The 23,309-nt window shown below is 44.0% G+C and overlaps 1 protein-coding gene across 1 annotated transcript in view; it reads left to right on the forward strand.

The window, feature by feature from the left end:
- Positions 1-23,309, forward strand: part of RNF17 (ring finger protein 17) — a 215,496-nt gene that overhangs the window by 121,614 nt on the left and 70,573 nt on the right. The window contains exons 23-28 of the mRNA XM_030561299.1: positions 210-330; positions 4,287-4,514; positions 6,286-6,436; positions 10,176-10,294; positions 11,100-11,190; positions 22,536-22,651. Of these exons, the coding sequence (XP_030417159.1) occupies positions 210-330; positions 4,287-4,514; positions 6,286-6,436; positions 10,176-10,294; positions 11,100-11,190; positions 22,536-22,651 (826 nt within the window). The remainder of the gene's footprint in view (positions 1-209; positions 331-4,286; positions 4,515-6,285; positions 6,437-10,175; positions 10,295-11,099; positions 11,191-22,535; positions 22,652-23,309) is intronic.

A 23,309-nucleotide genomic window follows, 5' to 3' on the forward strand; every position in this document is an offset into this window, starting at 1 on the left:
AAGTTGGAATTGTCTAAAGAATTTGCGTTAAAGTTGGATATATTTTTTTTTATTTTGCAGATCAGATCTTGGTAGATTTTAATTTTTCAATGTTCTACGTGCCCCTACCCACCTGTACACCCTCTCTCACCACTCAGACAACTAACTTGCTCAGTGTTGTAGTTACTGGACATTTTTTAAATTCAGCTTTATCTTGATCTATTTTGAAGGTATATCACAAGATAATGTTCTGTCAGTTGAACTCTTTGACTCCCCAGATGTTCTTGGAAAAAGATCCTCTAGTCTGAACAGTCAGCTAGTTAAAGAAGAGCTAGCATCTTATGTACTAGGGCAAGTATTCTGTTCATAATCTACCGTTGGGTGGGTGGGTGGAGCAGAGGGACTGAAATTGTCTGAGTCTGGATTCCTAACAAGCTAGCAGAGTGCCCACCAATTACTTTTCAGACTCTTCCTCACCTCCTCTCCCAGAACACGCCTTCCTCTGCAGCATGGGGCACAGGTCACTTGCTGGAGGATTCTTTGCACCTTGAGGTCTTTAAACCACAATTTGAGGACTTCAATAACTCAGGCATAGTTTAGGGGTTTGTTACAGGAGTGGGTGGGTGAAATTCTGTGAGATTGTGTAAGAGGTCAGACTAGATGACTATAATGGTCCCTTCTGACTTTAAGTCTATGAATCTATGAAACACCAGGCAGAACCATCATCTGACCCTACAGATTCTCTGACTCAAGGATTGATTCCTCGATGGTTCTAATGCATAGAAAATCCTGCTCTGAGGAGGTGAAAGTGGTGCTGTTACATAGTAGAAAATCAGTAGAATCATCGCACGTACATACAAAAGTAGGAAAGATTCCAAATCTGGTGTAATTTGAAACAAATTACCCCGGCATCCTCTTCCCTCCCATTAATACTAGACTACAGCCTAGAGGACAAGATGATCTCAGCCCTCTAAAAGTACACCTTACGGCCATAATGGCCTTCTACCAGTAAATAGGCCGCGATTCAGTATTTACTCATCCGATAGCAAAGAGATTCCTCAAGGGTATGAGTAATGTCAGAGAAAAACGGAGTTCTTACTCTGAGGTTGGGTGCAGCAAGTCAGATACCTTTTCTCTAGCAATTGCATGGAGGAAGAGCGCAAAACAGGTCTCTCTCCAGGTAAACAGTTACAGCAAGCATTTATACTTTTTGTTACAGACAGTAATTGGCAACAGCTGCATTTTGTTTATACATATGTAACCCTTCTGCCCCTCTGAGTTGGCAGCAACAAGGGCCGGGTTCAGTATCCAGGGGTTTCATTTCAATAACACAATGCATAACCGGCTTGAGCCCCCACCCAGTGACCTGGGACACTTACATACCACCACCCCCCGGGCGCCTCTAGGAGGCAATACTTCCCCTCTCGCAAGCACGGAGTCTGAGTGTAGCAAAATCCTTTTAATAAAGGAGGGAAACAATGTGGCATCACATTGGAGAAACACCACAAACAGGATTATAACACAAACCATAAGCAAAAAACCCACCTCCAAGTACATTTGGCAATGTCCTTTCCCCCTTAGGGTCTTAAGTCCAATCACCCCAAAGTCCAACAACCCAAAAGTCTCTGGTCAGTGCCACCCCAGAGTTCAAAAGTTTATCTGTAGAGTTTTACCCCCCTCCGCCTGGGTGGAGATGGGGGGGGCCCACACAGAGTGGTGGGACCCACACAGGGTGGTAAGGGGCACTGTACGTGGGCCAAGGCCAACTGCTCCACCTCTCTGTGGAGTTCTGCTGCAGCCTTCATCACGACTAGCTCCACTACACCAGCTGTGCTGCTCCTCCAGCTGTCCCCGCAAACCCTCCACTCCGCTCACTGTTCCATAGGCTGCTCCAACATGCTGCAAACTGCTCCACTCTCCCAGCCGCTTAGCGATAGGTCATTAGTCTCCCCCACTAGTTAACAGAGCACTCCATGATCTCAGCTCAGCTCTTTTAGTGATTTCAGCTCTTAGCGATTTCTGCTTGTAGTAGGGGAACCCCGGTGCTGGTGACCATTGGCCCAACATGAATTCAGCTCAGCAGCCTCTAGATGGATTCCTAATGGCATCAAAATTAGCTCTACTCTTTAACAGTGGAGAGAGGAGAATGTGCAATTGGTGTTCTAGGCCCTCAAAAGGGACCCATACTATCAGGTACACACACCAGTCCCCAACCTCTCTCAATTCACTGGGTTTTGGAACCCATGTCCCTTGTCTAGCAAGTGCTACTTAATTGAGGTTGAGTCATCTGTGTCATAAAGCAGTCTCATAGTTCCTCATTCACATAGTCAGGGTGACAATACTTTATTCTTCCTGCCCCAATAACAAAGAAATTGGGGATCCCAGAGCTGTCAAAATAACCATCCCAGGCTGCCGTGGGCTATGCTAGGTGAGGTGGATGTGCCAATGCAAATACCTGAAATTCCTTTCCACACTCCCCATAATTCACCACCAGAAATCAGGGTAGAGCTCATCCTGACTCTGCTTACACATATGTCATCCTGATATCTTCTTTTCCTCCACAATTTAGACTATAGTCTACATTCCATACTTCTCTAACACAAGGTCACAGCAACTTCTCATACAGTTCTTTTCCCACTCACCTCACACAATTCTTGCTTCTACAAATCTCACATTATTAGGGTTACAGCTAGCCTGACTTGCTCACGTAGGGAGATTGTCTATCTGAATTTGAAATCCCCTTCAAATCCCTGTGAGTTTTCTCTACTTCCACACCAATCTCTACCCACAAATCAGATGTCCCCCAGAACCATGGGACCTTAATCTAACTCTGAGGCTTAACAAAGCCAACTTTCGAACCCATGGCCATGTGCTCACTTATGTATCTGTCCATGAAGACAGCATTCCTAATGGCCATCACTTTGGTGTGAAGAATTGGTGAAATAGCAGTACTAATGGCACACTCTCCCTTCACGATTTTCTCTAAAGACAAGGTCACACTGAGACCGTTCCCAGAGTTCCTCCCCAAAGTAATCTTGTCCTTCCATATGAATCAACTAATTCACTTGCCCACCTTCTTCCCAAAGCCTCACCATGACAGAGATGCAATATTACATACACTTGATGTCAGGAGAGCTTTATAATTCTATTTGGACAGAACAAAATACTTCAGGAACTCTCCTAAACTGTTCCTCTCAATTGCAGACAGATCCAAGGGATCCGCAATATCAACTCAAAAGTTTCAGAGGGGGTAACTGTGTTAGTCTGTATGAGCAAAAACAGTGAGGAGTCCTTGTGGCACTTTAGAGACTAACAAATTTATATGGGCATAAGCTTTCGTGGGTGATACCCATGAAAACTTATGCCCAAATAAATTTATTAGTCTCTAAGGTTCCACAAGGACTCCTCGTTGCTTTTTCTAATATCAACTCAGACTCTCAAAAATTGATTTTGTCCTCGTAATCTGCAACTTCCATTTGGAGTCCGAACACACTCCAAGAGATCCATCGCCACTTCTGTAACATTTATTTAAAATGTCCCCATCACAGAAATATGAAGACACCCAAATTGCTGCCCTGCTTATGCTTTCGCAGAACATTATTCTGTTACTCATGACTCAGTTTCCAGTGCTGTCTTCAGATCCACAGTATTGACATCAGTAATAAACTTGACTCTGAAACCTCAATGCTCCATCAGAAGTACTGTGAGGGAGTCACCTACAGCGAACACTCACAGGGACGCTACTCGAAGAGAGAGTTACCTTGTGCAGTAATGATGCTTCTTTGAGATGCGTCTTCATATGGGTGCTCCATGAGCTGCCCTTCTACTTTAGAGTTCTCATGAACGAGCTCTGCGGTAGAGAAGGAACTGAGGGTAGTTCACCTTCACAGCACTAGATAGTCATGAGACAAGGAGAGCACATGTGCGGGCTGAATGGACGCTATCTAAAATTTCCGATCGAGTCTCAGAATCACAAACACACCTGCAGTGGAGCACCCATAGGAGGACACATCTCGAAGAAACATTGTTACTGCACAAGGTGAGTAACTCTCTTATACAGAAAACAATAGAAAGCAAGGAAAAACTAGTAGAAGGGGTTACTATAACCCTTCAGAAACACTGGAGTTGCTTGCTTGCTTGTTTGGGAGGGGGGATGTTTTTGTTTTCTGAGACCTTTAGCTTTAGCCTTTTCTGTTGCCTAAATTTTAGTAGCACACCTTACCATTGAACTAATGTTAGGGTTGGTAGTGGAATTAAAACTTGAACTATAAACTCAGTCTCAAACTGTATTTTTCATATTCATGCAGATACACCAAAAGTAGTGATGCAGAGCACAATGAAGTATGGGATCCTGCTCTAGAAGAAATTTTTGAAACTGAAACATTAGGTATTTTAAACTCTAAAAACACAAAATCTCTACAGAACGAGGATTTACGATCACTTTCTAACAAAGAACTACAAGTGCGAATCAGTCACGTGGTATCCCCAAATAAGATCTTTGTACAATGGCTGTCATCAGAAAAGTTACTGAAAAGGTATTTTAAGAAGTAGCAAAATAGAAGCATTTTTATCAGTTAATATTTTAAAGCCTTATGAGTTATCTTTAGAATGATAAGATACTTTAATCAATTAAAAAAGAAACAAATTGCTGTATCAGCTACTATTTTGCAGTGGATCAGTACTCAATTTCTGGTTTTCAAAGCTGTTGCATTTTCTTTACCACCACCACCCCCCGCCCTCCAGTAAACATAATTTAGGAAGCAATAGATTTGCACTATGTTTCACTAAATACATATGCAGTTAATCTTATAGTGCTGTGACAGCTTGCTATGCTTACTGCTGAATGACGCTGCCTCCTGGTGGTTTGGGGATTAGCTCAGTCAGGGTCACACCACTTCCAGTGGTTACACTCCATCAGTTTCTCCTCTGCAGTCCCTCTCTAGCTCCTGGGAGCCACAGCTGTCCTCTTTGTGACTCAGCCGTCCAACCAGGTCACTACTGTGGTTTCCCCTTTGCAGGATGGGAGGGAAGTGTATCAAAGTTCCTGCTCTCCAGCAGTGTCAGGCAGTCTTCTACTTCACTGCCTCACAGTGACACACCCGCAATGTCTGGCAGGGGAACTTGGGCCCATCCTGTACTCTGGATTCCAGCTCAGGGACCCTCTACAGAACAGCCAAGGTCCGTTCCCTACACCTTCCTGCCTTTCCCTGAGCTGCTTCCATACTTCCTGGCTCTCCCTACTCCTCTGGGTTTGCAGTCTCTTCACTCCCTTCTCCCAGGGAATAGACTTTAGACAACTTATCTGTACAGCCCCCTGAAACACTCCCCCCCTTTTCCGGGAAGTGACTCCAGATTCCTTCCATGCACCCCCCTCTGCTTCCAATTTCCTGTCTTTTGTAGAAGCCTCAACTGTCCCGCACAGGTGAGCTTCTCTCTAATTAGCTGCCTCCAGCATAATTAGCTGATTGGGTCCACCTGCCCTAATTCATCTCTAGCAGTGCCAATACGGGGAGCAGACCCTACCACAAGTGCTTGATCTAGCCTCCATTTTAAAATTGAGACTCCAGTTGACTTCAGTGTAAGGATTGGGTTTGGAGAAATTTAACATTAAGTCAAAAAAGACGACAGTGTCCTCCCTGGTTCTTTCATTAATAATCTTACTAAAGTAGTATCAGTAACAACCAGTGATATTTATTGTCCATGTGCTATAATACATGTTGTTGTTTTTTTCAAGAATTCCACAGATGTATATGGGTTGGGTTATATCTTTTGCTAAGCTCAGTCATTTCTCCTAATTCAGACATCCCTCAAATAAAGGCTTCAAAGCAACAGTGTAATATTAATGTAGCAAACTGACTTAGCTCCCTGACCACTGTATAAGATTTTTGCTGTCTATTTTAAAAAATTGGCTTACTTCGTCGACAAACGTTTCTGCCCATTTCCTTTTTTCTTGAATACACGTTGCTTGGATTCCCTCCAAATCTGTTTTTTGATGGTACCAAAGGATGTGGGGGGGAAGACTCTATTCTTCCTTGAAAATTAAAAGAGGGTATAAGAAGGAACGGGTTAGAAATGCTGCTACATGAAAGGACTGGGTTTTCTGAAAAGAATTCCATGGTTATGAGAACATAGTTACATTAGAGCATAGTTACTACCTTTCCAGTACTGTGTACCTGCCACAAAGTTACTGAAATGTTATTGCGTAATATTTCAGCAATAATTGGGTAAATACATCCTCAAACCACTGGATAAGTCTTTAGTCTTGGGAGGAATTGGTTTAGATATCATGGGGTTTTTTAATGTTAGTTTACAGGAAAAGATGGCTGCTATCTATGAAAATTCCAAGTTTGAGCAAGTGAAGTGGGAAAGTGATATGTACTGTGCTATTCATATACGTGATCTGAACCAATGGCAAAGAGGCAAAATCAGCAGGGTTATCTCTGAAACCACTGTAGAGGTAAATATCTCATTAAGTAACATAAGATTTGATTAAATTAGTTTAAAATGTATCCCTTTCAGCTCTAGAAACATTCTATTGTATCATTACTTTCTTATTTATCATTATGCTTTTGGGAGGAGTTCAATTTTCATTATGTTAACACTATTATAGAAAACTTTAAAGTCTCATCAAAGTCAGAACAACTTTACAAGTGGGTTTGGTAGTTTGGGAGATGGCTGAGGACTGACTCATTGTATTCCAATTATATTAATAGTAAATAGCAATAGCAGTTTACTCACGCAATTAAATTTAAAAAATTGTGATTAATTGCAGTTTTAATTGTACTCTTAAACAATAGAATACCAATTCAATTTTATTAGATATTACGGATGTTTATCTACATTTTCATGTATATTGCATCCTGTATTGTAATTGAAATCAGTGTGTATTATTTATTACCAGTATTTGCACTGTAAAAATGATAAACAAAAGAAATCGTATTTTTCAGTTCACTTCATTCAAGTACTGTAGTGCATTCTTTCTCCTGAAAGTGCAACTTACAAATGTAGATTTTTTTTGTTACAAAACAATGTAAAACTTCAGAGCCTACAAGTCCACTCAGTCCTACTTCTTGTTCAGCCAATCGCTAAGACAAACAAGTTTGTTTACATCTACAGGAAATATTGCTGCCCTCTTCTTATTTACAATGTCACCAGAAAGTGAGAACAGGCATTTGCTAGGCCGGCTCCAGGGTTTTTTCTGCCCAAACAGCAAAAAGAAGAAGGAAAAAAAAAGTCGCTATCGCGATCTGCAGCTCTTCCGTCGCTGCTTCAGTCTTTGGTGGCAATTCAGCGGCAGGTCCTTCCCTCCGAGAAGGAGTGAGGGACCCACCACCAAATTGCCGCCGAAGACCTGGATGTGCCACCCCTCACCGTTGGCTGCCCCAGGCAGCTGCTTGCTGAGCTGGTGCCTGGAGCTGGCCCTAGGTATTTGCATTGCAGTTTTGTAGCCTGTGTTGCACGGTATTTATGTGCCAGATATACTAAACATTCAAATGCCCCTTTGTGCTTCAGCCGTCATTCCAGAGGACATGCTTCCATGCTGATGATGCTCATAAAAAAAAAAAGCATTAATTAAATTTGTGACTGAACTCCTTGGGGGAGAATTAATTGTATGTCCCCTGCTCTGTTTTACCCACATTCTGCCATATATTTCACGTTATAGCAGTCTCGGATATGATCCAGCACATGTTCATTTTAAGAATGCTAGCACTGCAGATTTGACAAAACCCAAAGAAGGTATCAATGTGAGATTTCTAAAGACAGCACTTGACCCAAGGTTTAAGAATCTGAAGTGCCTTCCAAAATCTGAGTGGTATGAGGTGTAGAGCATGCTTTCAGAAGTCTTAAAAGCACAACACTCGAATGCAGAAACTACAGAATCCGAACCACCAAAAAAGAAAATCAACCTTGTGCTGGTGGCATCTAACTCAGATAATGAAAATGAACATGCGTCGGTCCACGCTGCTTTGGATTCTTATCAAGTAGAACTCATCGTCAGCATGGAGCAGGCCCTCAAGGAAACCATTTTAAAGCACTAGGAGAAGAGAGAGGTGATCAGGAACAGTCAACATGAATACACCAAGGGCAAGTCATGCCTGACCAACCTGATTGCCTTCTATGATAAGATAACTGGCTCTGTGGATATGGGAAAAGAAGTGGACGTGATATATCTTGATTTTATCAAAGCTTTTGTTACGGTCCCTCACAGTATTCTTGCTAGCAAGCTAAAAAAGTATAGATTGAATGAATGGACTATAAGGTAGATAGAAAGCTGGCCAAATTGTCGGGCTAACGGGTAGTGATCAACGGCTCGATGTCTAATTGGCAGCCGGTATCAAGCAGAGTGCCCCGGGGTCGGTCTTAGGGCCAGTTTTGTTCAACATCTTTATTAATGTTCTGGATGATGGATAGATTGCACCCTCAGCAAGTCTGCGGATGACACTAAGTCATGGGGAGAGGTAGATACGTTGGAGGGTAGGGATAGAGTCCAGAGTGACCTAGACAAATTGCAGGATTGGGTCAAAAGCAATCTGATGAGGTTCAACAAGGACAAGTGCAGAGTCCTCCACTTAAGACGGAAGAATCCCATTCATTGTTACAGACTAGAAACCGAATGGCTAGGAAGCAGTTCTGCAGAGAAGAACCTAGGGGTTACACTGAACGAGAAGCTGTATATGAATCAACAGTGTGCCCTTGTTGCCAAGAAGGCTAACGGCATATTGGGCTGCATTAGTAGGAGCCTTGCCAGCAGATCGAGGGAAGTGATTATTCCCTTCTATTTGGCACTCGTGAGGCCCCATCTAGAGTATTGTGTCCAGTTTTGGGCCCCCCACTACAGAAAGGATGTGCACAAATTGGAGAGAGTCCACCGGAGGGCAGTGAAAATGATCAGGGGGCTGGGGCACATGACATATGAGGAGAGGCTGAGAAACTTGCTTGTTTAGTCTTTAGAAGAGAAGAGTGGAGGGGGGGGATTTGATAGCAGCCTTCAACTACCTGAAGACGTGTTCCAAAGAGGATGGAGCTAGGCTGTTCTCAGTGGTGGCAGATGACAGAACAAGAAGCAATGGTCTCGAGTTGCAGTGGGGGAGGTCTAGGGTTGGATATTAGGAAACACTGTTTCACTAGGAGGGTGGTGAAGAGCTAGAATGGGTTACCTAGGGAGGTGTGGAACCTCCATCCCTAGAGGTTTTTAAGGCTTGGCTTGACAAAGCCCTGGCTGGGATGATTTAGTTGGTGTTGGTCCTGCTTTGAGAAGGGGGTTGGACTAGATTACCTCCTGAGGTCTCTCCCAACCCTAATCTTCTATGATTCTGTGTTGATGCTTGTTTCATCACACTCATATCTCTTTAAGGGCTGGTCTAAGCTGAGTTATTGGGAGTGTAATTTTTTTCTAATATAGCTTTCCTGGTAAAAGCCCTAGTGTAGACACAGTTACTCTGGTGTAATGGAGGCTGACAGGAACTTCCCATACTAGAATAATTAATACCAGTATAATTGCGTCTGCACTGGGGTAGGGAACTAGGCACTTTAACTATACCAGCATAGTTAAACAGGCAAAACTTAATTGTACACAAGAGCTAAGATAAAACAGTGAAAGATGAGTATTTATCATTGACACTCAGATCACTGATTCTCTTGATAGTATAACAGACCTACAATACAGGAGTTGCTGCATTCAGTGGCCCAGGCCAGCTTCTTCAATGGGGGTGGAGGGAAACAGAGCTATCCTTAAAAACTTGAGGATCAGGCCAGTCAGATCTCCAGTAAAGCCTGTGTAGATGGGAACTCTCTTTGAAGATAGGGTCTGGCATTTATGATTGTCTGATGAATGTAGAGACTTACAGCATCTTCAGAAAATGGACATTTGGGGAAGCGTAAGTCTAGTACAGAGCAAATTACATGTGATGGAACTATATATATTTAAACAAAATAGTTCTTGACAAGCAGACCTCGTAGCTTACATATACATCCTATCTTCATATTTGAAAATACTTAATATTCTCATAAAACCATTGTCGGGATTTCCTTTCTGACTTCTGTTCACTTACATATTTAAACTCCTTGTAGTTTATTTACATATTTTTATTGTATATATGGTTTGTCATTTGTTTGAGAAGAGGATATATCCTGTTTATGTTGAGAATGTCATGGTTTTTTTTCAGAACTTTTTTCAGCTCTTTTATCTTTCACAGGTAGTGTTGTATGATTTTGGTACTAAAGAAATAGTGAACATCATTTGTTTAAGAAAACTTGATGAAAAGCTGAAGCCAATTAGGACACTAGCACTGGCGTGCTCCCTGGTAGATATAAGGTAATTTATTCCTTGTATATGGAATAACACTGTAAGATACATAGTAAGATAGTGGGAGGGCCATTGTAATTTTTTAATCAAGTATTTTTCAGTGTCAGATCATATACAAGTAAAGCATAAACTGTGATGTGGATGGAGGGGTTCTCTTTTTTTTTTTTTTGGACTAAGTTTTGGACATACTGCAGGACAGGGCAGGGGGAACAAATGCTTTGTTTTCTTGGCTTCCCTGGCTTGCTTCTTATCTGTACTTAAAGTTTGGTCTTCCTAGGCAACTTGGTAACTGGATCTTTTGGAAATATGAGGGGGGGGATTTTGGCTTTCCTTTCCTAGTCTGTTGGTGGGGGACAGAAGGATTCTTCTCTCTTATAGGCTGTAGGAATTGGGAGAGAAGGCCAAACACCCATTACCCAAGTGAGTAAGCTATCCGGATACATTTCAACTAATGTGTCCTGTAATAATGAGGGGAAATCTAACCTTGCATTAATATAGCTGTCTCTAACAGATTTCTGAAGTGCATTTCCTAATAAAATATTGCAAAAAAAAATCATTTTTTTTAGACCATCTTAATCTACTTTAGTGTTCCTCTTTAGAATCTAACAATGCTTTTTTTGATCCTGGAGCAGCTGGTACTATTGTTTCTCTTCCTTTTTAGTTGACTGTATGGGATAATTTTTGTTCTTAGAGCCGTTTGATAGTTTTTCAGTCTAGCTGGTGAGTAGTTTTTTTTATATGCAAGCCTTGATGACCTTTATTAAAATCATGTTCCCTGTTTCACTAAAACCGATTTTCATTTGTTCCATTTTAGGCCAGCTGGTGGGAGCAAGCAGTGGACAGCAACAGCGTGTGATTGTATCTCCTATTACCTCACTGGAGCTGTAGCAAACATCATCATACAGGTCTTTAATCAAAATAAGAAATATACATAACATTCCTGCCTGGACTTGTTTACCCCTTTTTAGTTATTTAAACATATAACATTTTCATTAATCAAACATGCTAGTTAAAATTTGCACAGATTATCAGTCTGTGATTGCAGAAACATACCTGGTGGAGACAAATGTGCTGTCGTTTCTACTTGAGTTTTGTTTATTGTTGCTCACTGAAGCTGCTATTTCAGGACGTACCTTGAAGTTTGAACCTCTGTCCTTTCTAGATCATTTAGTCAAACTGGGATATGTTTGGTCTGCTAGTGATCGTTAATACATATATCTGGGAATACAAAATATCCAGTTCTCTTAAGGCTATATTAGCTCCTTAGCAATGGCGTAAAATTTTCTGAATCTGACAGTCTCAAGAGTTATGGCCCTATCCAGTTTTAGTAAAGACTGTTATCAAATTGTAGCAAGGACACTGTGGCAATATTTGAGTTTGAGATTTCCTTTACACTTGACAGCAGGTTTTAAATCTGAATATGGCATGGATATTAAGTTGGTGCTTGACCCTTACTAGCAGTGGATGTAATGCAAATATTTTGGGTTACTTTATGTTTAAGCCTTTGAGATCACTGATACATCTGTAGACCCAGGCATGATAGGGTTTCCCTTGAGTAGTTCCATTCTCCTGAGAGAAACCAGAGAGTAGTAATGGGTATCTGATAGTCTAGCCACATAATCTTTGCTATGGAGAAAGGCAGGGTTCTACTCTGTAACCTCTCCTGCCTGTCATATATACAAGTTTAGTACTGAGCTAATGAGGTGGTATGGGCTATAGTGCTTTTAGAATGTGAATGAAATACAGTTGTTAACATAGCTGTTGATCAGCTTTCCCAATCTCTGACCTAAAAGAGAGGCTGTTGAAGAGCTTTAGGTTGTATAGTCATTCATCAGATTAAAACAAAGATTCTACTTGTAGGTTGCAAAAGCAACCAGATTAGACAGTAAATATTTTATCAGGCCTCTGAGTGAGTTTACTTAACTCAGGTTTGCAACTTGAAGATCGTATTGAAGGATCATTGACTGCTTTGGAAAGCCCAGGTAGCAATAGAAGCCAAGAATATATTTTGTTTTCTATTATTAGGAATAGCAATACCTATATTACTGTAGCGCCTTGGAGCCCTGGATCCCATAGTTCTGAGCACTGTATAAGCAGAACAAAAGAGTTTATAGTCTAAGTCTGAGATGAGAGACGGCAGATGGATACAGACAGATGGGAGCGTACAAGGAAACAATGAGATAATATTGGGAAGAATGATATACAGTAGTCTCGGCACGCCAGCAACCTAACAGTTGTCAAATATTTTGTATGCAAAAGAGTTTTAGAGAGTGATTTGAAGGAAAACAATGAGGTGGCTTTGTGGATGTTCATGGGGAGTTGAGTGAGGGGCAGCATGGGAAAAAGCACAAAGGTGCTTGTTTGAAAATATAACAAGTGGACATTGCTAACTGGCATCATGAGCTAATGGGAGTTGATCTTTGGTTACTGAATGAGAGATGATGGGTAGAGTGTGGATAGGTCATAAAGGGCCTTGGAAGTGAAGACAAGTAGCTTATGTGACATGATTGAGAAGGAGGCACCGGTGGATGGGTGCGAAGAGGAGGGTGAGATGGTCAAAGCAAAAAGCTAAGAAAATGATCTTTGCAGCATTTTGAATGGATATGAGTGGGGCAAGTTTGCATTTGTCAAGCCTAGAGAAAAGGATATTGCAATAATCAAGTATCAGAGGGGTAGCCGTGTTAGTCTGGATCTGTAAAAGCAGCAAAGAATATGCACATGCATCTGAGGAAGTGGGTATTCACCCACGAAAGCTCATGCTCCAAAATGTCTGTTAGTCTATAAGGTGCCACAGGATTCTTTGCTGCTTTTGCAATAATCAAGACACAAGAATACGAGAGCCCAAACAAGAGTTTTAGCTGTGTGGGTGGATAGGAAAGTCCATTTCTAAGAGATGATGTTATTCAGAAAGAATCTGCAAGAGTTAGATATGTAGCCTGGATATGAGGACCTATGGTGAGGTCCAACTTGAAGATGACATCCAGGTTGGTTACCTGATTGACAAGCAGTGATCAAGAAAGCAGGTAGCAGGGAGGCTGGGAGGAAAAAGATTAAGACCTCTGTTTTTAGTCATGTTGCGCTTGAGATGTTAGAGACAGGCCAAGGAGACAGTTTTGAAATAAGTAGAGCTGTGAGCTGTCAATGTAGAGATGGTACTTTACCTAGCAAACCAATTTATCAAGACATAATGTGTAGAGGAAAAAGAGAAAGGGACCAAATATAGAGCCCTGTGAAACAGCCGCAGAAAGTTTATTGGTAGAGGGATGAGGAGGATCTTCCAAAGGCCAGGCTGAAGGAATGATTAAAGAGGTAATAGGAAAGCCAGGAGAGGACAGTCATGGAAGCCAGGGGAGGAAAAGATTTCAAGAAGAGGTGCCTGGTCAAATGTGGTGAAAGAAGCTGACCAGTCATGGAGAATGAGGATGGAATACTGCTTCTGAGATTTTGCCAAGAAGAGGTCATTAGAGATTGTAAGATCAGTTTCAGTTGAGTACAAGAAGCAGAAGCTGAATTGGAAAGGATCTAGGATGGAATCAAAAGAGAGGAACTCCAGACAGCAATTATAAACGGCATATTGAATGAGCTTAGAGATGAAAGGTAGATGGGTTGGTAGTTGGAGAGGTAGGTGGGGTCAAGGATTTTTTTTTTAAGATGGGAGGGACTAAAATATGTTTGTACTGTGAGGGAAAAGAGCCAGAGGAGAGTGAGAGGGTAAGGAGAAGAGTAAGGGATGGGGATGAGAATGAAGGAGATCAGGAGATGGGATGGAGTCACTGGGGCAAGTAGAGGGGTTAAAGGAAGAGAGCTGAAGATAAATTTGTGTCTGACTGAGGAGAAGGAGAGGGTTGAGACAGGGGAAGGTCACAGTGTATTCTGTCATTTTTCTCTTAGAAAAAATTGGTGTGATCCTGTGCAGACAGATAACTGGGGGGGGAGAGAAGATTAAGGATGAGTCAAAGGTGGTAAAAAGGTGTCTGGGATTGTGGCCGTGAGAATCAATTAAATTGGAGAAGTAGAATTGTTTAGCTAGGAAGACAGCAGAATGGAAAAAGAAGAGAACAAATATGTAACTGAAGACGTCAGCAGTGTCTTAGGATTTCCACCAGAGATGCTCTACAGCATGAGAACAGGAGCAGTGTTGGTAGTGTACTGGGCTGGGGGTTAGCCAGGATGGGAGGAAGCTAATGATTCAGCAGTACAGTATCATGAGCAGTGAAAGGAATCAGCAACCATATTCAGAGAAGAAAGGAAAGAGAGTGCAGACAAGAAGTCATCAAAAGGCCTAGTGACAGGGTGTAGGGGGAGAGGGGCTGATGGGTGTGCTGATAGACCAAGTGATGATCAGGGATTGGGAACTCAGCAACAGAAGGCTCAGAGAGAGAAAAAGCAGTGATTGGTGAAGACCATGTCAAGTGAATGGCTGTTTTCATGAGTCAGCGAGTTGAATCAGGGCTGCAGATCAAATGAAGTGTGGGCAAAGAAACATGCAGCTAAGGGCTCAGATGGATTGTCGATATGGTAGTTAAGATGACCAAGGATGACTATGGGAGGAGGGGTGGAGAGAGCCAGGAGTCAAAATGTGAGGGGAAGACTAATAGGAACTAGTTGGATGGTTGGTAGATGACAGCAACATGGAGTCGGGTAGGAAGGAGGAGTCAGATGCAGTGCTACTCAAAAGAGGAGAAAGAGGTGGGACGGGGAGAAAAAGGAGGGATTGGAAGCAGCAGAAACGGAAGCAGGGAAGTCCAACATCCACATCCTGGTCTGAGCCAGGGTGGAGAGTGTGAATGATCTCCCTAAGAGATGACAGCTGCAAGAGGCAGTGTCAGAATGGATCTAGGTCTCTGTCTCTGTGACAGTCAGGAGCTGAAGAGAGCAAGATATGAAGTCATGAATGGTTGCAATAGGGAGCAGTGCCCTCTGCAAAAGGGTTAGGCAGGCCGCTAATATGACGTGTAAAGAGTTAAAACTGAAAAAAGGAAGCATTTAAGAAAATGTAAGGTTTTAATTGGATGTGTATTGCCTAACAAACATTCCTCTTTGAGTGATTGTCCCTATGTATGGGTATGCATGTGTGCCATGCACCTGAGTCCAGAAATTCTTCAAAGCACTGTCAGTTTGTCTGCACTCTGAGCTATAGATCTCGTCATGCTCCCAACTGAGGGTATAAGAGTCAGTGCAGGTCGATGCCTCTCCAGTTCCTCCTTACCACCGCACAGCCTGAGTCTGAATTGTGTCCTCCTTCAATTCTTTGTACGACCTGTAAAGAGGTTTGTAAATAGTTATATTTCTTAGCTTAATAGTTAAAGTTCATAATATAGTTAGTATAGAGAGTTTTCTTTCTCTCTGATTGAGGAACCCTCCCTGGATCCAGGACAATGCCCAGAGACCTGGGATTCGAGAATTGTATCACTTGCCCTCCCTACTTCTCCATCAATGACTAATATCAGCACTGCCTCTAGTGTTTGGGTGAGGTACATATCTCTGCAAAGTGCAGTATCTGTTGCTCTTTCTCACCAAGAACTTCGCCTGAGAAAGCCATGAAGCCGCTCTCTGATCCGAGGCAGGGAGATCCCCTGTACATCGGCTTCAGCTAACCAGCGGAGACCTTTCAAACACTTGCTTGGGAGCAGAGTTGCTAGTGCCTAAGCCCAAGGACTTGTCATCCAGAATTTCGCATGAGAGAGTAGAGAGTAATCTGATAGGTATAAAGACAGACATCCCTCCCCCCGCCCCATCAAGGACTGTGCATAAGAGATTGCTTTCTCCCTGAGCTTGTACAGGTTGAGTGAGACATGATCAAAACCTAACAAACCAGCTCTGCTAAAGGCCTCCAAGTTGGAGAACAAAGCATGTAAAAAGAAAGATCTACCGGTTCCATCAATCACATCGGTATTGAAGCATAAGGACAGACGTTCGCCAGTTCATCCTACATGCGCTGGTCCAGGCCCATCGTTGGTACCACCCTGTTCATGTGAAGACCATCGAGCTGCTGTAGATGCACCCAGTCCATCTGGCTTGACTGCCTGACCCCTCAGACATCATGGCGTATGGAGACTTACCACTGGAGGATATAGTCCTCCTTTGTCCACAGTCTCCACTTCTATCCGGCCTGGCTCTTCTGAGAAATTTTATTACTCTGGTGGAGGAGTCTACATTGGTATCCCAGAACATCCCATCTGGTAGGAGTGCTTCAGTACCAACATCCCCGCTCCTACTGATGGAGCAGTTTTCGGACTCAAATGAGTCAGTGGGGATAGCATCTCTAGTATCTCTGCAGAGACAGTCAAGGAGTCATGCTCTCTATTCCTTCAAGTATGACCCTCTGGGGACCTTTGGTACTGATTCTCCTGTGGTCTCCCACAACCAGCTGATCCCTCCCTCATTGGAGTCAGTAAGATCCTTATGGCAGGTATCCAGGTCCCTCTTGAGAGTTGTGATGCTCCTGTCCCTCCTGCAACCAGATCTGTTAGTGTACAAGGAGGAGGAGGTGGACTTGGAGCCAGAGGTACCAGCAGTTCCAAAGGGTGTCTCTTCATCATTTCCAGATGAAGTGGTCGCTCCTTCCTTACCATCTCTGCCAGATAACCATCACCAGTTTCAGGAGCTACTGCAAAGAGTTGTCGGTGACTTCCAGACTCCACTAGACCAGTGGTTCTCAAACTTACTTGATTGCATGCTCCCCTTCTTTGTGTCTGTAGTAGTTTATGCCCCCCCCCCCCAGTACATATACTGATAAAAAAAATCAACATGCAACTCTCACTAAATATTAAAAACAGTAAGGCATTGATTCAAACAGAGCCATTTAAATATATAGTAATGTAAATTTTAAGTGAGAAACTGCTTACTGGCATCACACTGTTACTAGTGTGATGGGTGCACCTGTTTTTTGGAACAGAGTGATTCCATCCTGGGTTTGATGCTTGAGAGAGCAATCCAGAGATCCCCTTCTACCTGAAGACATGATCATTGTTTGTTTTTGATGTAAACTAGAGCAGAAAAGGCTGTTTTGCTTAAGTAGGTAGATGCAAAAGGAATTAAGATAGTTATTGCAGCTTCGGATAATGCTCGATACTCCCCAGCAACTGACAGCCAGAACTCTGAAGGCAGAGCAGAGAGTGGTGGCTGCTGGCCGGGCACCCAGCTCTGAAGGCATCTCTGCTGCCAGCAGCAGTTCAGAAGTAAGGATGACCTGGAATATACAACTGTATGAACACATCCATGAAATTTGCTCTTTAGGCCCTAACCAACCTGCGAAAAATGTGATTTCTCCATGATTTAAGTAGATCCCTATTCAATGTTATGGGTAAAATATGCACAGTAAGATTTTTTTTTAAAACCCCCCCCCCCCCCCCCGCCCAAATACATTCTGTGACCCCCAGTTTGAGAGCCTCTGCTCTGGAAGGGGTCCAGGACCACCCAACACCTAGATATCCTGCAACTTCAGGGACCAAATAAGGTGGACCTCCCAATCAATGAGGCTATACTAGGACTGGCCAGAGTGGGATGGCACGCTCCCAGGATTCTGTGCCCCTACCTCAAAGAGACCTGAGAAGAGAGATTTCGTTTCAGCTAAGGGAAGTGAATTTTTGTTTTCCCATCCTGTCCCCAACTCACTGGTGGCACAGGCAACTATAGAATGCACTTGATCACTTTATCAAGGGGCCACCCCAACAGATAAAGGCTCTCAGAGACTGGATCTCCTGGGAAGGTTTCTTAGTGAAATACGATTTTAACAACTATTCCAGGCTTGAGGACTTCATAGACAAGCTTCCCACAGGGTACAGGGCCCAAGTTCTCAGTCCCTTTTAGTTAAGGGAAAGATGGTGGCAAAAGCAGCTCTCCAGGCCACAGTAGATTCAGGAGACATAGCTTCCAGAAGTCTGGCTACAGGCTTAATCATGAGGAGAGACTCTTGGCTGCAATTGTCAGGGTTTCCTAGGAAGGTTCAGAACACCATCCAGGACATCCCCTTTGATGAGTCATATCTCTTTAATGAATGGAAGGACTTTGTCCATTATTTCATTAAAGGACTTGAGTGACTGCATTCCCTGGGGATTTATACTCCAGGCCTCATGAGGAAAGACCAGAGGCAATCTCATAGACCAAGGCCATTCCTTCTTCATGCACCTTATCAGCTTCCAGCTGATCATCCTTTGGCATTTGCAAGTATTCAGAGGCCTTGCTTCTGGGCCCCCTCTACTGCCACAGCCACTACTTACCCCCAGCTGCTGGCCATCAGCCACTTTTGAACTATTGTTGAAACCTGTATATCACCACTTATGCCACCCACCTCTTCCCCCATCACCTGTGGGAGCTGTCTCACACTCTTTATCCACATCTGGAGCAGGATCACTATAGAGAGTTGGGTTTTGGAGATTATCCATCAGAGATACTCCAAATAGTTTCTCTCCTTCCCTCCTCAGAACCCCTCCACACACACTTTCCCTTAGAAAAGCCCATTTTATCACCCAATATGACAATAATGTGTATTGGGGCAATACTGGACTCCATGTCTATGATAGCATTCTTCACCACAGACAGGTTTTGTACAAGGAGCAACCTGATTTCACGCATTACCTGCAGACCATGAGCCACAATGCACAGATACCTTTCGCTACTAGGCCACATGCACCTGTGTGACACCTTTTTCTAGGCTTGACTTCCGGTGCCTGCAAGTTTGACTCCACTCAATGTATCAACTGAACAAGAACCATATGAACTGCAAGGTGGCCATTCCCAGCATAGTTATTGCCTCCCTTGCTTGATGGTCATACGTGGAAAAGGTTGTAGTGGGTGTTCCCTTTAGCCCTCTCGTCTCCAGAGCCACCATTGTGACAGATGCCTCTCTTCTGGAGTGGGCACTCATGTGAGCATCCATGCTGCTCAGGGTGCCCGGACTCCGCGAGAGGCCAGATAACATGTAAACCTATTGGGGAAATGAGGGCTGTTTGCCTTGCATGCACGGACTTCCTTCTGCTGCTATGTTCACTCCATATACAGTTAATGTCAGACAATATCACCACCGTGGTCTATATAAACAAACAGGGAGAAGCGAGAGCTCATCTTTGCTGGGGAACTGTCGCTCGGGAGCTGATGCATCAGGAACTGCATCATGATACAGTCCAGTTACCTTCCCAGTATTTACAACTCCCTTGCAGATAGACTAAGCGGAAGTTTCTCTACAGACCACATGTGGGAAGTCCACAACACAGTCATAATCAAGATATTTACATAACGAAGTACAGTGCTCTGGGACTTTTTTGCAACCCAAATGAACAGGAAGCTTCCCTTATATTGTTCCAAAGGAACAATGGGTCATGGTTCCCAAGGCGATGCTATCCTGGATGAGTGACCTGAGATATGCCTTTCTTCCCATTCCCCTACTTCCACAGGTTGTCGAGAAGATATGTCATGACAAGGTTACGTTTTAGTCACGGATATTTTTAATAAAAGTCATGGACAGGTCACAGGCAGTAAACAAAAATTCACGACCCGTGACTAAATCTTGGGTGCTCTGGAGGAGTGTGTGGCAGTGCATGGCCAGGGACCCCTGCTATTGCTGGGGGGTGAGTTGGCAGGGCTTGAAGGCTCCTTACCTGGCTCTGAACAGCTCCCCAGAAGCGGCGACATGTACCTTGGTTCCTGGGCGGAGGCTCAACCGGGGGCTCCATGTGCTGCCTCCAGCTCGAGTGCCGTCTTTGAGCTCCCATTGACCAGGAGCCGCGGCCAATGGGAGCTGTGGGGGTGGTGCATGCAGGCAGGCAGAGTGCAGAGCCACCTGGTCACAGCTCTGCCTAAGAGCTGAGGGACATCTTGCCACTTCTGGGGAGCCCCTTGAGGTAAGCGCCACCCAGAGCCCTCCCCAACTCCCACTCCCCCCCAACCCTCTGCCCCAGCCCTGAGCCCCCCACACCCAAACTCCTGCTGCTGGAGGAGGCGCAGTGGCCCAAGACTGCCCCAGCAGTGGCCAGTGTGGCTGGCCTAGGGGCTACCCGAGCTGCTCAGGCAGCCCCAGGCCCGTCACACTGGTCTCTGCAGAAGTCACGGAGGTCGTGGAAAGTCACGTAATCTGTGACTTCCATGACCTCCATGACAGACTTGCAGCCTTAGTCGCGACAGAGCCAGACAATTCTGGTTCACAAAACTTCTAACAACAATTAGGATCCACCCTTTCTCAGACTTCCTAGCCCAGGATGGTGGTTGGGGGGGGGGGAATGAAGCATCCCTGTCTGGGCTCTCTCCGCCTGGTGTTTGAATGGGCTTTGGAAATAGAATGCTCATGCCTGGCCCCTGTTCAGACTGTCCTTAACAAAATAGAAAAGATTTTTCTAGAACCTGCTATCTGGTCAAATGGAGATGGGCTGGGCACAACTCCACCAACATTCTTCAGCCACCACAAAGATCTCGGTTGTCCTAGACTATTTTCTGTCCCTGAAGTCCTAAGGTCTCTATTAGTCTGTTGCGAGTACACCTCGCAGCAATTAGTGCCTTCTCCATCTTTACTCATCCAGCTTCAGTATGGTTTATGAAAGACCTAATCAGTACCTTCCCACTAGTGATCAAACCTACACCTCAGTAGGACCTTAATTTCATCCTGTTGATGCTCCCAGGTCCCCCTTTCAAACCCATGCTGACAAGTTCCATGACCCACCTGTTCATGAAGATAGCATTCTTAGTGAATATCACTTCAGTCAGGAGAGTCAGCGAGCTTGGAGCCATCATGGTGGACTCCCCTTAAACCATTTTCCACAAAGAAGAGATTTCTCTTCGAGTATACCCCAAGTTTTTCCCCAAGATTGATTGATGTGGAATTCAGAAAACAAAGTATACACTTAATTGTATTTGTCCCAACCTCCCCTCCCCCCCACGCTTCTGCTGAAGACAAGGGACATCTCTCTCGATTTCTGGCATGCTCTGACATTCTACATACAAAGAACCAAACCCATTAGGAAATCACGGAGACTTTTTATTGCCACAACAGTGAGATCTCACTCCATGCAATCACAGCATCCCTATATGACGTTCCACTGTAGGGCATTTGCAAGGCGGACTTCTGGAGTTCCATCTACACCAGGAGTGGGCATACTACAGCCTGCGGGCCAAATCCAGCCCACGATCTGTTTTAAGCTTGCCCTCGAGCTCCTGCTTGGGAGCAGGGTCTGGGGCTTGCCATGCTCTGGCACTCCAGCCGGGGCACAGGGTCGAAGGACGCTCCACATGACTCCCAGAAGCCATGGAGCCAGAGCAGGGACATGCTAGAGGTAAGCCCCGCCCAGACTCTGCACTCCTGGGGCTCTCCCCGTGCCCCAACCCCCTGCCCCAGCCCTGATCCACCTCCTGTCCTCCAAACCCCTTGATCCCAGCCTGGAGCACCTTCCCACACCCTAAATCCTTCATCCCTAGCCCCACACCAGAACCCACAGCCAGAGCCTGCACCCCTTACTGCCCTCTAAACCTCTGCCCCAGCCCTGATCCCCCTCCCACCCTCCAAACCCCTTGGTCCCAGCCCAGAACACTCTCCTGTACCCCAAACCCCTCATCCCCAGCTCCACCCCAGAGCCTGCACCCCCAGCCAGAGCCCTCACCCCGCACCCCACTCCCTAGCCCGAAGCCCTCTCCTGCACCCTGAACTCATCATCTCTGGCACCAACCAGAGCCTACACCCCAACCCCAATTTTGTGAGTATTTCTATTCCCAGATGTGGCCCTCAGGTCAAAAAGTTTGCCCACCGCAATATATACATTCACAACAAGTTATGCTTTAGTTCATGCCTTAACTGCAGATGCAATGGTGAAATCTGCAGTACTGTAGACATCTTTGCTACTAGCTTTCTCACGCCCACTGCCAGTCTGAGCACTGCTTGACAATCACTCACATTTGGAGTACACATAGGGACTATCATTCAAAGAAGAAATGGAAGTTAGTTATTTACTGTAACTGGAAGTTCTTTGAGTTTTGAGGTCCTTATCTGAATTCCACTACCTGTTCTCCATCCCCTCTGCTTCAGATCCCCTGGGATTGTGGTAAAAGGAGGAACTGGAGAGGTATTGACCCACTCTGACTCTAATACCTTGAGTTGGGAGCACGAGGAGATCTACGGAGCATGTACGGGTCAACGGATGCTGCTATTAAGAATTTCCAGACAATGGTGCTCATAGTTACCTCGCGTGGAATACAGATAGGGACAGGAGATCTCAAACAACTTCCAGTTACAATAAGTAACCTCCATATTTTAAATTCCTTTCAGGAAAATGATGGATCTGAACCGCTACCTGTGAAAATTTTTTGCAATGATGAAGCAGGACAGCTTATTGATATTTCTGAATATCTTGTTAAAAAGGGTCTGGCTTTCAGGAACAAAAGGTATGGATATTCTTCTTATTAAATTATTTCAGATCTTCTCTGTTAGGTTACTTCCAAAGTTGACTTATACAGATTGGCATTTGTGTTACTTTTGTAAGTAAAACAAAAACTATTCCTGGGGGAATTGTGCAGATGCATAGAATTCATGTGTCCAGCAGAATTTTTTTCAGCTGAAAATATATTTCAGCCCAAGAAGTGCTGCAATTCTGCCTTTCCCCCACCAGAGGCCACTGTGGCACCAGAACAGCCAGCAGCATGAATGCAGCCGGCTGTTCTGGCACCACAGCGGCCTCTTGTGGGGAAAAGGGCAGAACTGCATCACTTCTGGGACAGAAATGTATTTTCTGTGTGGGGGAGGGGAAATTCTGGAACTCATTTACAAAACTTTTCTTAAACATTGCATGAATATATTGTCTCATACTATAGGATTAGAATTTATAATCCCTATTCCATGATGAGAGATCTTTGAGCTATAATGTATCTTAATTTATTTAAATCAAGTTTTTTAAATTATTTAAATTAAAAATCAATTTTATTTTTTTTAAATCATTGATTTTTATCTGTGTTAATATGCCTAGTAAGAACTTCATTTGTCAAAAAAAACATATTTTCTGAATCTTTTCATTGTCTGTATTGTTACAGCCATACTTGTGGACAG

Source organism: Gopherus evgoodei, chromosome 1, assembly GCF_007399415.2.
Source record: "Gopherus evgoodei ecotype Sinaloan lineage chromosome 1, rGopEvg1_v1.p, whole genome shotgun sequence".
Lineage (NCBI taxonomy): Eukaryota > Metazoa > Chordata > Testudines > Testudinidae > Gopherus > Gopherus evgoodei.